Raw genomic sequence first — 16,664 nt, 5'->3', positions numbered from 1 at the left:
CTATAATGTTGTGAAAGATGGAGGTGTAATCCACAAAACCTGCTCTTATTCCCTTATGGGGGACCCAAGACAAGAGCCCTTGCAGAGTCATTTGCAGGTTCTCCATTGGTAGGAGACAGAGCCGTCTCATCCATTGGGGCTGGTGGCGCAGCGCACCAGGGCGCAATGGCCTGGAGGGCGCCTCCGCCCTCCAGCCCCGCTGGCAGCGCCTGCCAGCAGCGCCCTCTGACTCCCGGCAAGGGAGCTGGCCGGCCACGCCACGCCCTCTGGCTGCCCAGCAGAGCACAGGAGCTCTGCGCGCCCTTCCAGCGCTTCCGGGACGGGAGGCGAGGGCAGCCGGCTCGCGCTCCCGCGCGCAGCCGGATGGCGCGGCGCAGCCGGGCAGCTCGCGCTCTGCGCGCAGCCGCCCGCCCGCCCGATGCAGCGCGAGCTGCCCAGCCGCGCCGCGCCGTCCAGCTGCGCGCGGGAGCGCGAGCCGGCCGCCCTCGCCTCCCATCCCGGAAGCGCTGGAAGGGCGCGCAGAGCCCCGCGCCGCTCCAGCGCCACGCCCCTCATCCCCCGCTCGCCCACCCCCCTCCCAAGGGGCGGCAAGCGCGGGAGGGAGGCGGCGGAGAGGCGGCATGGCGGGGGCGCCGGAGGGATAGCCGCGCCAGGGCGGCAGATCCCCTTAAGACGGCTCTGGTAGGAGAGAATAACAGAGGCCAACCAGAGAAGATTGAGAAGCAAAGCAGCTAGGAAGCCTGATCTTGATTAAAGCTGTTGCAACAGGGTGTTTTTCCTCACACACAGGAGAGCATGCGGCCCATACACTTGTATACGCGTCTGCTTTGTACATTATTGATGAACAGTTATTATTCATATCAGACCTTAATTAGTTTATTTCAGAGGGCCCAAGGAGAAGGGGACGACAGAGGACGAGATGGCTGGACAGTGTTCTCAAAGCTATTCACTTGAGCCTGACCAAACTGCGGGAGGCAGCGGAAGACAGGAGTGCCTGGTGTGCTCTGGTCTGTGGGGTCACGAAGAGTTGGACATGACTAAACGACTAAACCAAAACAAGAATATTTGATTAATTATTGTATTTTAATATTTTGCTGGAAGTTGCCCAGAGTGGCTGGGGTCTGGGGATTAAATAAATAAATTACTACTACTACTACTACTACTCCTACTACTACTACATTTCTGGCCGGTGGCCCTTGGGATGCCCTGAAAACACACGCTGCGTCAAGAAACGAGCTCCCAGCCCTGGAAAAACAAGGACGGGCAGCATTTTTCAAAAGGAAAAATCACATTAAATCAGGAAATTACACTACACCCCCTAAAATATTTCCCCCACCCTCCCTGGGCGTCTCTGAGGGGCTCAGGCCGAATGCAGAGGCAGCAGGAGGAGGGCGGCCCGCGAAGGGCTCCCACGCGGCCCCCGACCCTCGGACGGGCCGCCGAAGGGAGCAGCGCCGCTCGCGCGCCCCCTGGAGGACAAGCGAAGCCACTGCGGCAGAGCCGGGACGGGGCAGGAGGCGGAGCGGCGCGAGGCCCATCCATCTGCGGCGCCCGAGAACGTCACTGGCTGGAGGGCCGTGGGGAAAGGCGGGGCCTCCGCTCCCATTGGCTCGCTCGCCGCCAAAGGCCCGCCTCTCCCGCCGTGCTTTGCGTGCTCGCCCCGCGCGTGCGCCGTGAGGAGTGCGCCAGAGGCCGTGCGCTGCGCTCGCTTCGCCCGCTCGCCGTCGTCGCGGCCGCCGAGGAGAATCCGGTGAGTGGCGAAGGCGGCGACCCCACATCCCCCCCCTCGGTGTCCCGTCCCCGGCCCAGAGCGACCCGCCCTTTTCGCCTCGTCGTCAGGGAGGGGCCCCGTTGCCTCGGCAACCTCCGCAGGCCCGCCGCTTGTGCGCGTGCGCAATCCGTAGCGGGAAGGGAGCGGGGGAGGGGGCCGAAGGGGCGCGCGCCTCTTTCCGTCTCTCTCTCTCTCTCTCTCTCTCGTGCACGCGCATCCCGTGGGCCCCGCCCTCTTCTCGCGACGGGGGAGGTGGAGGTGGGGTCGCTTCTGCGGCTGCGCGGTTTTGCGGGGCCGGGACTTTTATTCTGGTGCGGGGGGGGTGGGAGGCGCCAGGAAGGTCACGTGGAAGTGGAGGGCGAAGCACCCCGAGGTCATCCAGCCTGACCCCCGTGCGATGCGGGAATGGGCAGAACAGAATGAGTGCCAACCCAGGAGGAATGGCGCTTCTGAGGGGTTGGACTCTTCGGCGCTGGCGGGTCCGATTAGCACGACAAGGGAACAAGGCGATCAAGGACTGTGAAATGTTTTACATATCCGTATAAACAAGTGAACAGATTAGCAGGACTTGAATAAATTCAGCAGCAGAAAAGGAAGGAGGAGATAGAGAGTAGAATATGCGGAAGAGAGGAAAAAGGAAAGCTACCAGAGAAGGAGAGGAATGGAAGCCCTTAGGGCAGGCACCCCCAAACTCGGCCCTCCAGATGTTTTGGGACTACAACTCCCATCACCCCTAGCTAACAGGACCAGTGGTCAGGGATGATGGGAGTTGTAGTCCCAAAACATCTGGAGGGCCGAGTTTGGGGGTGCCTGACTTTGGGGGGTGTTCTGTGTTGAGACCTTGGATTGTCGTGGTTTCGTTTTCATTTTTCTCCTTTCCTTCTTTACTTATTCTTTTTGAACTGTATGTAAAAACGAGGTGAAAAGTATTTTTTTTAAAAAGGAATAGGGGCTAATGAATAATAGAGTCATTGAGTTGGGAAGACCCCAAGAGCCATCTAGTCCAACCCCCTGCAGTGCAGGAATCTCAGCTCAAGCACCCCGGACAGATGGCCATCCAGCCTCTGCTTAAAACCCTCCAAGGAAGGAGAGCCCACCACCTCCCCAGGGAGTCCATTCCACTGTCCAACAGCTCTTCTAGCCAGATTTCCCCCCCCCCCATAGTCTATAGTCGGAATGTCCTTTCCTGCAACTTGCCTAGTCCAGCATTGTGTTCTCCCAGTGGCCAGCCAGATCCCTGGCAGATGCAGACAGCCGTCCCACCTCTCTGCTTCAGAGCCTCCAGCGAAGGAGATTCCACCGCCTTTCGAGGGAGCCCCTTCCCCCATAGAAGGGCACTAATCCTCAGGAAGTTCTTCCTGATGTTTAGTTGGAATCTCCTTCCTTGCAGTTGGAGTCTGTTGCTTCAGGTCCTCCCCTCTGGAGAAGCAGAAAGCGAGCTTGCCGCATCCTCCATGAGACAACCCTTCAGAGATTTCTCCTCCAGGCTAAACATACCCAGTTCTCTCAACCATTCCTCACTAGGTTTGGTTTGCAGACCCTTGAGCATCCCACCTTGTCCCTAGTCCTCTTAAACTGAGGTGCCCAGAACTGGACACAGGACTCCAGGTGTGACCAAAGCAAAATAGAATAGTGCTAGATTCAGGTAGGTAGCCGTGTTGGTCTGATGCTGTCGAAATAAAAACTATTGTTTTTTTCTGCCAGATGCAGAAAAGCTGTCCTATTACAAAAGAATTTCAGAAATAGACTTGAAAGAGAAGTTGCTGAATTACAACTTATTACTAAACTGAAAACTATGAAGAGACCTGGTCTGAATAGAGATACTGGATTCTTGTCTCATTACACATGCGAAAGCTATTTTTTGTCATCTACATACTATCCCATCCTTTTTGCTGTAGGACTAATTGCAGTCATTAACAGTCACAGGTTTACCATACCCATTGAGTCAATCACCCATCTCCTACTACCTTACTGAGAAAAACTCCACCCCACCCTCCCACTATATGTAAGGGTCTGGTGACTTCTGTTTTGGTGTATCTGAAGAAGTGTGCATGCACACAAAAGCTTATACCCAGAACAAACTTAGTTGGTCTCTAAGGTGCTACTGGACAATTATTTTATTTATTAGAATAGTGCCATTACTTCCTTTGATTGTTATGTGAGATCTCTGAGGTTGCAGTTCTTTAGCTGTGATTCCTGCATTGCAGTGTGTTTGACTAGATGACCCTTGAGGTCCCTCCTAACTCTACAGTGTTAGGATTCTGTGATCTAGCACAGTACATTGCAAATGCTGCATCTGGCAGAAAAAACAATAGTGGTCTGTCAAGAAGACCCTCAGCAAGTTACAAGGGATCCATAGGAAAAACATTTAGGATCCCATTTTCTACCCCATTATTTGTGATGGAAAGGTCTCTGGTCCCCTGACATGATGCTCCATGTGGCTCTGGGGATTCTTGAAGCTTTTTGAAATCCATCCATCAGGAAGTTTTGCCTGTGATTTTTTGTTAAGATAGCTGAGGAGGGTTCTTCCTTCTGTCTGCTTCCTTTGCTGCTGAGGTATAAAAAGGTGCCAGTTGCTTCTGGCCTATCTTGCAAAGTTATGTGGTTTTACAGAAATGAAATATTAATCACACTTTCCAATTAGATGGACTGGTTGGATTTTTTTATATAAAAAAACCTTAAATAACAAATTCATGCTGCAGGAATTTTGAAATTAAAAGTTGTAGAAAAAACTAGAGATGTTAGTGTTGCTTCACAAGTGTGTTACTTTCTTAGTTCACAATTTTGGACCCAACTAGATGTGACGATGGAGAGGTTTGATTATATCTTGTCTTTCAAATAGCATCCCGTGAGCCAAGTCAGAACTGCTGGGAGCTTAGCATTCCTTGGCATTCCATTCTCCATATCTCTGTCATCATGCTTTGTTGCAGTCTCAGTTGTAGCCTGTATGCAGACATTTTGCAAACTTGATGAAGAGATTTGGCAAAAATGGGCGGCACTGAGAATGGTTTGTCCCAGAGGATGCATAATCAGTTGTTACCTGTTGGCAGGAGGCAGCAGAGAAGGCTAGCTAAGAATCTGTTACAGGTAGGTAGCCGTGTTGGTCTGCCATAGTCAAAACAAACAAACAAACAATTTTTTTTTAAAAAAAAATCCTTCCAGTAGCACCTTAGAGACCAACTAAGTTTGTTCTTGGTATGAGCTTTCGTGTGCATGCACACTTCTTCAGATACACTGAAACAGAAGCCACCAGACCCTTATATATACATGTGCAAGTTTCTTGGTGAGGTTGATGGACTTCCATTTCATGCAGCTCAATGTGGTGCCTTCCATAGTTCCAGTTCCAGGTACAAATCTGTGACTTGGCTAAACTGTCAAAAGTTGCAAGTGGAAATGCTGAGCTGCATCATGGTGGACGGAAGGAAGGGTGTATCACTTCTGTGCACAAATCATCTCTAGACCTCACTATTGTGCAGGGACACCAAATCACATTTCTGTGGAAAGAAGGTCAAGATGAACATCCCTGGAATGTAGGCAACAGACTGTAAATAGTAAGGGCCAGCAGAAAAATGGGGTGTCGGGCTGCCCTCCTGGGGCTTTATTAGGAAGAGCATCGTATTTTGTCATAGTCCTCACTACACCCACTGAGCTGGGAGCTGTAATTGGTTGTGAAAAGAGTTGTGTTCACAGAATTCAGGAGCTGCTTTGGGCTAATACTGCTGAGTTTCTTGTTTGCTTACTCTATTGAAAAGTGTATTTGGGTTTCATCATTTTAAACGTTAACTAGGAACATACTTAAAACATTCTGAAAGAGCCAGTATTTCCAGCGTACCTACTCTTTCTCCCCACATTTCCAATTTTTCTGCACTGGGGGAGGGAAACTCTTTCCCCTTCTGGCCTTTCCCATCTCTTGGACCTGCTGGGGCCCCCAGCTCTGGAAGGCTAGAGCCAGACTTGGATCCCCTCACAATCTGAAATCACTGCTGGCCTCACTGTAGAAAAGTAAGTAGCACGGCTTTTGACACAGAACATTTTGATGCGCCTGTAGTCTTTCAGGAGCAGAAGAAACACTCTTCTTTTAAGCTGCCTACCTTTGATTTAAGATGGGAGGCAGCCTATCATCTTGCGTGGGTACCTAAGACTGAATGCGAAAGAGGGCAGAGGTGGCAGGGCGGGGGGTGGGTGACTTTGTCTCTCCGGCACGCTACTCAATAAAAGATGCTGTGGAGCTTGACCTCCAAGAGTGTTTTTGGCTCTGCCTTTGTCATCCTTTGGCTGTTCAGCTCTCTCTGGGTGTCTGTCTTCAGTCGTTGTCGTTCCCCCCCCCCCCCCATCCACACCAGCAGTGTTTAAACTTGGTGCCAGTATGTTACTCTGAGCTCCCCAGTGTTCAGCCTAAGCTGCTGCCCTATTGTGGACTTTGTTTTTCAAATCCCTCATGGAACCCCCTGCTCATTCTCCATGGAAAAGGCAGCTTTCAGATCTTCAGTGCCAGTCCTCACAGGTAAGCTGAGGCATGTTGGGGGGGGGTCTTTTGAATAGCCCTTGAAGAAGTCCCTGGAGACCTTGTGCCACTCGAGTTGGGCGAGAGTCAGCCGAGAGTGTTGATGGAGTGGAAACCGCTGCCGTGTGATGACTGGCAAACATGCAGTTTGACCTGGAGGCTGGATTGCTGCCAGCATCGTCTCAACAGCTCCAGAGGTGGAAGGAAAGGAGGGGAGCAGCGAGCTGGGCCTGGCTGTGGAGCAAAGCAGGTTGAGCAGAGGAGCAAAACGCCCGCCAGCGGAAAGGCTGCAGTCCAGAGCTTCGGATCTTTTGTAGTTCCAGATTTGTACAGTCTTCCAGGAAAGCTCTTCAGCCACTCAGTAAAAATGGAAGAGTGAAAGAGAAGATGCCAAGGAGAGTTTCAAATAGTTTTTGCAAGCAAACTTCAGGGTTTCAGTTTATGCTGTTTGACATAACGAGCAGGAAAGAGGTGAGAAGATACAGTTATTGAGGGTCAGAGTACAAGTGTGGATGCTTGAGATGTTTAAGAGAGATCTCATGACGGGACAGGAGGCAATCTGGTGGTACGTTGAATGCACAGTGCACATTGTTAGAGCCCACTGAGGAGTAGCTCCATAGGGGTGGTTCTTAATTGGATATTGCCATTGTTTTGCCTCAGGGCTCGATCCATCACTTTCTTTTCACACTTGAGAGTGACCTGGGGCAGTAAACACATTAGGATGACGTGGGACCCCAAAGCACAGGGTCTCTTCCACCGATTATGTAAAGCAGAAAAGGCAAGTAGGCAAACTTGGAGGCACTCGCAGCCTGAGGGGCATGAGAGAAAAGGGGCAAAGGGACTCTTTCCTAGGCAAAGCAGGAGGCTTTCGGTCTGACCCGCAAATGTACGACACATTAAAACATGACTTAAATTTAAGGGCTAGACTTGGCTGTGTAGAAATAGCACCAACCCTCTGCTATTACCATCTAATGAGAGGTTTAAAAAGGCCATTACTGTGGTACCTCTGGTTATGTACTTAATTCGTTCCGGAGGTCTGTTCTTAACCTGAAACTGTTCTTAACCTGAAGCACCACTTTAGCTAATGGGGCCTCCCGCTGCTGCTGCGCCACCAGAGCACAATGTCTGTTTTTATTCTGAAGCAAAGTTCTTAACCTGAAGCATTATTTCTGGGTTAGCGGAGTCTGTAACCTGAAGCGTATGTAACCCGAGGTACCACTGTATTCTGAAGGGACAACCACTTCCATAGCAAAAGATCTACCTGTGAATGAGTGGGAGAGAGAGGCTCAAAAGGGGTGACTCCACAGCAAGAAGGACTGGATGCCTGGGTTTCCTTCCTCCACTCCCCACAAAAAGGAAAGTGGCCGTTATCTTCAGGGTTACGTTTTCCTTTTGCTGCAGAAAAGTATTACAGGAGGGCTCGTTCTTCTTAGGCTTTGGGGAAATGGACATTTTACAGGGGAGCTAGTAAGCTGTTGAAAGGGCTGGAACTCCAAATATTTTATTCTAAATATTTACTATGTTTCCTACGATGGTGCTATGCAAGTGATAGAAAAAATGATAGGAATTGTTGGCTGTAATATGTATCTGATTTCCCCCCAGTTATTTTTTAGAAGTAAGTTTTGTAGAGAATCTCGGTATGCAGAATTATAACACTGATATCTCGCTCTAGCTAATCTAAATAAAACTATAAAACTATCAACTTCAGATGTGTTTTTTAATTGTACCTTTCAGTGGTTAAAAATGCAGAATGCATCAATAGCCATTCTTTTATACCCGACTAATCAAAGAAATGGGCTAAAGCATTTCTCTCCCAGTTTCCCAACTGGGGTGTGTGTGTGTGTTTTGGGGGTAAACAAACTGCACCTGCTCCAGGGCTGTTGTCTTTCTCCCACCCACCTATTTTTTTTTGGGGGGGGGAGGGAATGTGTGGTGGAAGAAGGTGGCTTTTGACCCTGTGGACCTGCAGCCTCTCCTGCCCATCTCCTTTCCGCGCGTTCTGACTTCTGAGATGCTCCAGCCCCAGGTGAGGCTTGTGCAGCCGGACCTCCCTCTCTCGGGTTGGGCCTCTCTTGGTTTCTCCTGATATGGTGCTTACTGTCACTTCTGGGTGCAGCATCTAAAAGAAAAAAAATGTTTTCAGAACTATTGCTTTATGCGTGTGTAACTTGATTCAGGTCTGGTTGTTTTCAGAATTAGCCCTGGGCATTATCACGTTGCAGCCCAGTAGTTTGGCCTGGAGATGTGTGTATCCCCCCCCCCCCGCCCGCCCTCCTTTCTAGCACCTTTATTGGCCTTGTGGCGTAGCTCCAGCACCCTCCCGTCCCTTTGGATCTCTTTCTTCCTGAGCAGTTGGCGTGCTGAGCGAACGTGGCTTTCACAGCAACTGGGGGGGGGCTGGTTTGCCGCCTGCTGGGTTTGCCTGAGCTTTGGCCTCTGGGGCAGTCGGAGCAAAAAGCTGGCTCCTTCCTTCCTGGAGCTTGCAATTAGAGGATGCCGTCAGCCGACAACTTCACTGTACTGTATTCCTGATGTAATAAAGGTTGTTTCCGTGACAGCACCTCGTGGCGTGGTCTTCCTTGCACCCTCTGGCCGCCTTTGAACGTTGATGCTTTCTTTTCAATATGCTGATGATCTTTTCTTTGTTCCATAGCATTGAACAGACGGGTTGATTATTCTTTTCAGATATTAATAAAGCAGCGGGAAGAAGAAATATGAATAAGGCTCCTTCAAGGTCCAGCCCAGCACGAAGGTAAAGTACCGAGAAGCATCAAGTTCCCCTAGGAGTTTGGGCTCAGGGCAGAAATGCACCTTCCTCCGCGGACGGTGGAGCTTCTCCTCGGAAGGGAATCCCACAAGGATTCTGCGATTGTTCCTGGTTGCAGCCTTCCAGGTGGCAAGACCGTTTTGCTGCCAGGCTCCTCCCAAGCTCGGGGCAGGTTGCAGGCAAGGAGTGCTGCAGCCTGTGTGACCCCGGGGCATCCCTGGCGAGCGCCTCGGAGTCGAGAGCGTCCTTCGGGCTGTACCACAAAGGAGAGGGCAGCAAGATTCCTTGCGCCCAGGGCAGAGGCTGCATGCCGGGGAGCGCTTCCTCCCCCCTCCCCGTGCTGGCACGCTTTTCCGTTGCATCATCTTGGCAAGAGGATTCTCCTGTCCTCTCTTGGCGCTGCGTCACTGTGTGCCCATCGTGCACGGGCACTTCTCTTGGCATCAGTACAGAGCTGTGCACAAGCCCCAGACCTGGCTGCCGCTTCTGCTAGTTCAGGAGCCGGGACATCGCCGGGGTGCCAGTGGCCAAGGCGCAAGCAGAAGCCGGAGCATCACCCTTGATGCTAGCGCGCTAGCGTACACCAGGGCACTGCTTTGCTCTGAGCGCTGTGGGCAGAGCGCATGCGAGGGGCAGGCATGGCATTGCTGTGGGCGCCAGTGTCGGGGGGGGAGAGGGATGAGCAGATAAGGGGGTACGTGGCCACAACGTGCCTGAGCTCTGGCACTGCCAGGGGTCTGGCTGTACCTCTGGAGCCTAGTGAGGGCGTTCGCAGACCTACGTGGGAGGAGGGTGCTGGCTTTCTCCCCAGGGATGTGCCCTTTCTGTCTCTTTGGCATTTCTTGGGTTCCCCTGTCAAGAGCGCAGTTCAGCTGAGCTTGCTGAAATCCATTTCAAACGCCACTCGTGTGAAGCCTGAAGATAACATGAGAAGCGCTGCTGCCGTCCCTGAGCCTGGGGAGAACGACGCTTGGGAACTGAAATAAAGAACCGTTGCGCACTGCTTGAGTTCTTGGTAACATCCAGGGTTGGCCCTGAGTAAAGGCCCTGCATCCGAAGGGTGCTGGTTTATTGCGTGCACATCATTGACAGCTCTGCTTGGCTCCAGACGAGTTGTCCTCCGACTGTCCCACTTCCTTAACTTCTCCAGGCATTCTGCCTATGCTGCTACTGTCCACAAGGTTTGTTCCGTAAGATGCGCTGCTCTGCGGTCCGGGACCACCTTCTTTTCTGAAACATGAGAGCTCCCCTCCTGCTGTACCTCCACGGGCTGTCACTCACTTCTTTTGTTTCCTGGTCTTGTTATACCTCTGTGGTTAGAAACAAATCCCGAGGGAGCTTTCTCCCCGTCAAGCGCTGAGCCCACCCCAGTGGCGGATGTGGTGGAGGGGCCCATTGTCATTGCAGGCTCACTTCAGATCAACACAAAAGACGTCTGTGGGGGGGGGGGAGCCATCTCTGGAGCGATAGAATGATCTGGGCTGTACCACTGCGAACCACCAGGGGGGACTTGGATGGCTGAAGCCTCCTTCGTAGGAATTCTTCCCTGCACACAGAAAGCTAGGTGTTGGAAAGGCTCCGGCGCAGGCATCTCCGTGACGGGGTGGTTTTGTATGTGAGGAAGGAGCATTAGGTCACACGTCCCCCCGCCAGTCTTGGAAACAGGAGAGCCCAGCTGCAGGTTGGGTGCTGGGGTGAGAACTAGGCCAGGATCCCTTTGCCTTCTGAAGCCAGGCTGTGGACAGTAGTAGTAGTAGTAGTAGTAATAATAATAATAGTAATATTACTTATACCCCACCCATCTGGCTGGGCCTCCCCAGCCACTCTGGTTGGCTTCCAACAGAATATTAAAAGCACAGTAAAACAACAAACATTAAAAGCTTTCCTAAACAGGGCTGTGTGTCCGCTGTTCCTCTCTCAAGTGTTCCTAGACTCTCGTTCCTGGAGGGGCCTTGCCCTGGCAGTAGGGGGCGACCCCACTGACGGGGCCCGCTGTCTAAAGAACTTTCCCCGGTGCTTCTTGCAGAGAGGCCTTGCCCTTCGGAGAGAGAGATGGACGACGCGACCGCTCTCCAAATCGCCACAGCCTTCCGAGAGAAGCTCAAGAAAGCCGGAACGGCAGAGATTCCCGGGATGCGCGGGGGAGAGATGTGCGCAGCAGCGGCAGAGAGCCGAGAGACTTCCGGGACCCCAGAGACCTAAGGGACCCTCAGGACACCCGAGAGCCGCATTACGAACACTATAGGGAGCCTCCCTACAGGTATGCATGACCTGGGAGCCTCCTGGAGTGGCACAAGGGGCTGCAAGGGGTGGGGGGTGCTCTTGGGAGTGGTGCTTGGCTACTGCAGTCGGGACATGTCTCCCCGTGTCTGCACTGCAGGCGAGAGGAGGGCTATGACCGCTATTTGCGCCCAGACGATTATTACCGGAGGAGGGATGACCAGTACTACGACCGCTACCAAGACCAGTTGGACAGACCCACCTTGAGCACTGAAGGTGGGTATCGGATCCGTCCGCCCTGCAGTGCAGGCTGGTGGGAGTGGGGTGGGCGGTCCTGCCAGGAAGGGGAAGGGGCCGGGTGAGACCCTCTGCCTTGATCCTGGTGACTCTTCCCTCAGAGCGCATGAAGCGGGAGGAGCGGCGCCGGGAAGAGCTGTATCGCCAGTTCTTTGAGGACATCAAGCGGCGCATTGATTCGGAGCGGCCGGTGGACTGCTCAGTGATCGTGGTCAACAAGCAGACTAAGTAAGAGCTTGTCAGGCAGGGCCACGGCCCTCATTGCCCTCCCAGTTGCTGTTCCTGCATTCTGGCTGTTGTGGGGCTGGTTGCTTGGCTCTTTCTAGGCATGTGTCCTGACCCTCAAAGCAGGTGCGCACAATAAAAGAGCGAAACGCCAAAGCACAGGCTCTACGAGTAGTAAACGAACCCCAGCAGATTCTGAAAGAATAAAACCGCCTCTACAAATGCCGAAAGCAAGGGAGCCATTTCATCAGATATGAAATAGATCTTCCCTACAGGTTGGCCTGCTGCTCTTAGGCAAGGCTGCAGTGGATGCTGAAGCAGGAGAGGGCATGGAGTCACCCGGGATGCTGGGAACACTTTCGGCTTTGCTGGCCAGATCCTTGTCAGATTCTAGCCTAGTAGGCCCCATGTGACGGGTGGACAGAGCCACCCAACTGTCGATCACCTGACATCACAATAACATTGGGTGATGGAGTGCTTTGAAGTCCCAAAGTTGGGACTTCAAAGCACCACTCTGAGCTTGCAAAGAGCACCTTAGGTTTCTGCTGTCTTGCACATTGGCTGATGGGCAGTCAAGCCAAAAGCTGCTTCTGCAGTTGTTGGCTGTGTGGGTGAGCAAATTCCTCCCCCCCCCCCAAAAGCACTCATTTGCCCAGCTGATCCGTCTGATGGGTGGCAGAGCCAAAGCTTGATTTCCCTTGCTAATGCAGAATCAAGAGAACACTTCAAAGCTCTCAGTGGCCCCTTGGCAGCCATGTGCCTACCTGCCAGCACACCTGACGCCACATGGGATGTCAGGTGTGGGGTAGGCAGGTGTGGTTTGGGGGAAAGGACCTTGCGGTCTAAATTTGAACCCCTGGCCGGCCATGTTTGCCCCACAAGCGGAAGATTCCTTACTCCTAACTTCTGTGTTCCACCTGGCGTATGATGAGGAAGCAGAGAGAGGCACTGGCAGTTCGAGGCACGGGCTCAGGTGCAGCGGCTTCTGTTTTGCGCAGGGAGTATGCGGAATCCGTGGGGCGCAAGGTGCGCGACCTTGGCATGATGGTGGACCTGATCTTCCTCAACTCGGAGATGTCTTTGCAGCAAGCCCTGGACGATGTGAGCCGCGGGGGCTCTGCCTTTGCCATTGTCATCACCCAGCAGCACCAGGTTCACCACTCCTGCACCGTCAACATCATGTTTGGCACCCCGCAAGGTAGGGGGGCCAGGGAGTGGCTGCAGCGGCGGACAGGGCAAGTGGCTGAGAACACAAGGGTGGCGAGCGAGGGGCTGCTTCCCACAAAGGGGGCATGTGCCCCAGAACAGGGATGCCCAAGTCCTGGAGGAGGAGGAGGAAGGTGTCTGCTTTGGGTCTCCTGGCTTGTGAGAGCAGGAACCTGTGTGTGTTTTCAGAAGAATCCTAGAACCGTAGAGTTGGAAGGGACCCCAAGAGGCATCTAGTCCAACCCCGCCATGCAGGAATCTCAGCTAAAGTATCCCCCATAGATGGCGCTCCAACCTCTGCTTAAAAACCTCCCAAGGAAGGAGAGCCCACCCCCCCCCCCAAAGCAGGGCGTCTTTTCACTGTCACCCACAGCCCCAGTTAATAAGCAAAATTCAAACTGAATTGAAACTTTGCAATTTCCTTTGCAAGAGGCAGGCAGACGCCACAGCCCTCTAAGTGGCAGGGGAGAGCAGCTCTCGGGAGACCCGGTCGGGAGGAGGGCTTTTCCTGCCGCTGTTTCCCTGGTTTCCCTGGTGCCACGGGTGTTGCTCACGCACTTTTCCTGCCGCTGTTTCCCTGGTTTCCCTGTTTCCCTGGTGCCACGGGTGTTGCTCACGCACAATCTTTCCCGCCGCAGAGCACAGGAACATGCCACAGGCGGACGCCATGGTGCTGGTGGCAAGGAACTACGAGCGCTACAAGACGGAGGTCCGGGAGAAGGAGCGCGAGATCATCGCCAGGCAGGCCGCCAAGATGGCAGACGAAACCATTCTGCAGGAGCGGGACCGCCCCCAGCAGGGGGAGGAGGGGCTCCGCGGGGGCCACCCCCCGGGCATCCAGACGCTCCTGAACTTGCTGTGCGACAACCGCTACCTGACCTCCGAGGAGACAGACAAGATCATCAACTACCTGAGGGAGCGCAAGGAGCGGCAGCTGAGAGCCACCACGGACTCCCACCCGGGTAAGTTCTCCACCAGGGAGGCGAGAGGAGCCGGTCGGGGATGCCTGTCCTCCCCACCTGCTTGAACCAGGCCTACTGCGTTTGGGCCCCCCAGAGGCACTAAGCCTGTAGTGGGGGGCAGCTGGGGCTCCAGAGACTCAACCCGGCCTTTCCTTCCCCACAGCTTCGCACACCCGGCAGCCCCTTGGAGCCTCTTCCGGGGCCTCTCTGGGGACCTCGGCCAGCCTGAGCAGCACCCAGAGCTCTCAGGCCCTCACCTCGGCCCCGGTGGCCTCTACCCCCCAGCAGGAGCTGCAGGCCAAGATCCTCAGCCTTTTCAACAGCGGGGCAGCCACGGCCACCAGCAGCTCGACCACGGGAGCCTCCCAGAACACCAGCTTCTCCACGGGGCCCAGCACGCAGAACCGGCCCAACGCCACCGGCAGCGGATTGGGCCAGTCTCAGCAGCGGGCCCCAGCCCAGGGGCCTCAGTTTTCCAGCCACGGGGGTCCCGCCAGGGGGGCAGGCCCTCGGGCCACAGCTCCTCCTCCGGCCTCGCAGCCTCTGTACCAGAACCGCCCGCCAGCCCCCAGCAACGCTTCCGCCTCCAGGCCGGCGCAGTCTTCCGGGATCAACTTTGACAACCCCAGCGTGCAGAAGGCCCTGGACACGCTGATCCAGAGCGGGCCGGCCCTCACGCACCTGGTGAACCAGACTGTGGGGCAGGCGCGGCCCGCCCCTTCCTCCCAGCAGCAGCTGGGCTCCTACCATCGGCACTACTGAGGCCAAGGGCATCTCTCTCCTGCCTCCTCTCCCCAAGTCTCCCTTTTGTGCATGCCCCTTCCCATGCCCACCCTCCAGGAGGCCCCCCTCCCTCACTGGAGCTCTGCCGCCCCCTGTCCTCCACAGGCCATGGTGCCCTGGGCCGGAGGGGGCTGGGGCAGGCGGGGGCACCCTGCTCCTCCTCCTCATGCAGAGCCAGAAGGGCTAAGGCGAGTGGTCCAAGGGAGATCTCTTCCTTCTTTGCTCTAGGGCCACCTCCATTGAGTGCAGCTGCCAGTGGACTTCATGAGCCCCCCCCCCCAATTGCTTCTTTTCAGCAACAGCCACAAAAATGCAGCCCCAGGCTCTGCTATGCAGCTCAGGCCTCCCCTGGATAAAAAGGGCAAGGGATGTTTTCTCTGTTGGGTGGTCCTGTTGCCCCCTTGATTTCATGTTGTACAAACTTGAATTTGTGTTGGAAACGGGGTGTCTGTTCCTTTGCAGCTGGAGAGGCTTACTTGCGGGGGTTATTCCTCACCCCCTCTTTCTGTAGATGTTCTGTTCTTGAATGGTTTTGTCATGTAGATTCCTCTGTATTGTTAACTGGAGGATGCCACTTTTTAATTAAAAAAAGGTATATATACACACACATATGCGTGTCCAGAGGAGGGCAACCAAAATGGTCCAAGGCCTGGAAACGATGCCTTATGAGGAACGGCTTAGGGAGCTGGGTATGTTTAGCCTGGAGAAGAGAAGGTTGAGGGGGGATATGATAGCCATGTTCAAATATATCAAAGGATGTCATCTAGAGGAGGGTGAAAGGTTGTTTTCTGCTGCTCCAGAGAAGCGTACACGGGGCAATGGATTCAAACTACAAGAAAGAAGATTCCACCTAAACATTAGGAAGAACTTCCTGACAGTAAGAGCTGTTGGACTGGAATTTGCTGCCAAGGAGTGTGGTGGAGTCTCCTTTGGAGGTCTGTAAGCGGAGGCTTGACAGCCATCTGTCAGGAATGCTTTGATGGTGTTTCCTGCTTGGCAGGGGGTTGGACTGGATGGCCCTTGGGGTCTCTTCCAACTCTAGGATTCTATGAAAATGCTTGTGGGTCTTTGCAGGCTGTTCCTGATGCCGTAGGAGGCCCTGAGTGTGTTGTGCCTGCATTGGGCACCCATCCTCCTCATGCCCCCGATGTCTGTGCTTATTGCAAGAAGCACACTTCTTTTTCCAAAACGCTGCAGAGGAGGGTGTGTAGCTCAGGGGGTGTTTGCTCGTAGGTCAGGGCTCCCTCCCCCCCAACCCCCTCTGGGGAAGGAGGATGACAAAAGAGCCACCTGCAAGAGCAGGACCTCAGGCTCCCCACGGCCACCTCCAGGACGTCGCTCTGGGGCGGGACACCTGCCTTGCAAGCAAAAGGCCCCGGATTCGGTCCCTGCCAGCGTGATCCGTGTAGAACCAAGAGCACCCTCACTGGGCCAAAGGCCAGATTCCGTGGCAAGCGCTTTCTAGGTTCCTAAAGTGTGTGTGTGTGCGTGTGTATTTAACAAGTGTGTCTATAAAGTTTTCATGAATGCCCTTGGGCATATTAACCTTCCTCAGTCTTGCTGCCTTTCTCCCAGTGCATGCGAGGCTGATCAGGGGCTCCCAATTGGTTAATTTCTGAGGACCCCCTGTTTTTCAAAAGCCAAGCCACGGACCCCCTGCTTTTGAAAATGTAAATGACTGGTAGAGTTACCTGTGCAAAGCAATTTTTTGCAGAAAATGTGGGGTGGCCCCTAATAAGCAAAGGATTTGGGGTATGCTAAAAAAGAGACCACAAAATTTGTGATATTGCCACAAATTGCCTATCCCCAAGCAGTAGGAACAGCTTGTCTCCATTGCTCCACTACAACTGAATTTTTAAAAAAGTGATTGTGCCCCTGGCTTGCAAATGTCTCTATGCCAAAGAAGTTTATGGAAGACAATTTTACTTG

The 16,664-nt window shown here is 53.8% G+C and overlaps 1 protein-coding gene across 1 annotated transcript; it reads left to right on the top strand.

Moving 5' to 3' along the window:
• The first annotated feature begins 1,664 nt into the window (after nucleotides 1-1,664).
• NCOA5 (nuclear receptor coactivator 5) lies at nucleotides 1,665-15,342 on the top strand. Its single transcript, XM_033153934.1, has 8 exons — nucleotides 1,665-1,750; nucleotides 8,961-9,027; nucleotides 11,069-11,302; nucleotides 11,423-11,538; nucleotides 11,661-11,787; nucleotides 12,783-12,982; nucleotides 13,629-13,952; nucleotides 14,116-15,342. Exons 2-8 carry the CDS (start codon nucleotides 8,990-8,992, stop codon nucleotides 14,712-14,714), a joined length of 1,638 nt encoding a protein of 545 aa, XP_033009825.1. The 5' UTR covers nucleotides 1,665-1,750; nucleotides 8,961-8,989; the 3' UTR covers nucleotides 14,715-15,342.
• Nucleotides 15,343-16,664: the final 1,322 nt, after the last annotated feature.

Source organism: Lacerta agilis, chromosome 6, assembly GCF_009819535.1.
Source record: "Lacerta agilis isolate rLacAgi1 chromosome 6, rLacAgi1.pri, whole genome shotgun sequence".
Classification (NCBI taxonomy): Eukaryota; Metazoa; Chordata; class Lepidosauria; order Squamata; family Lacertidae; genus Lacerta; species Lacerta agilis.
This window is presented reverse-complemented; position numbering and strand designations above follow the sequence as displayed.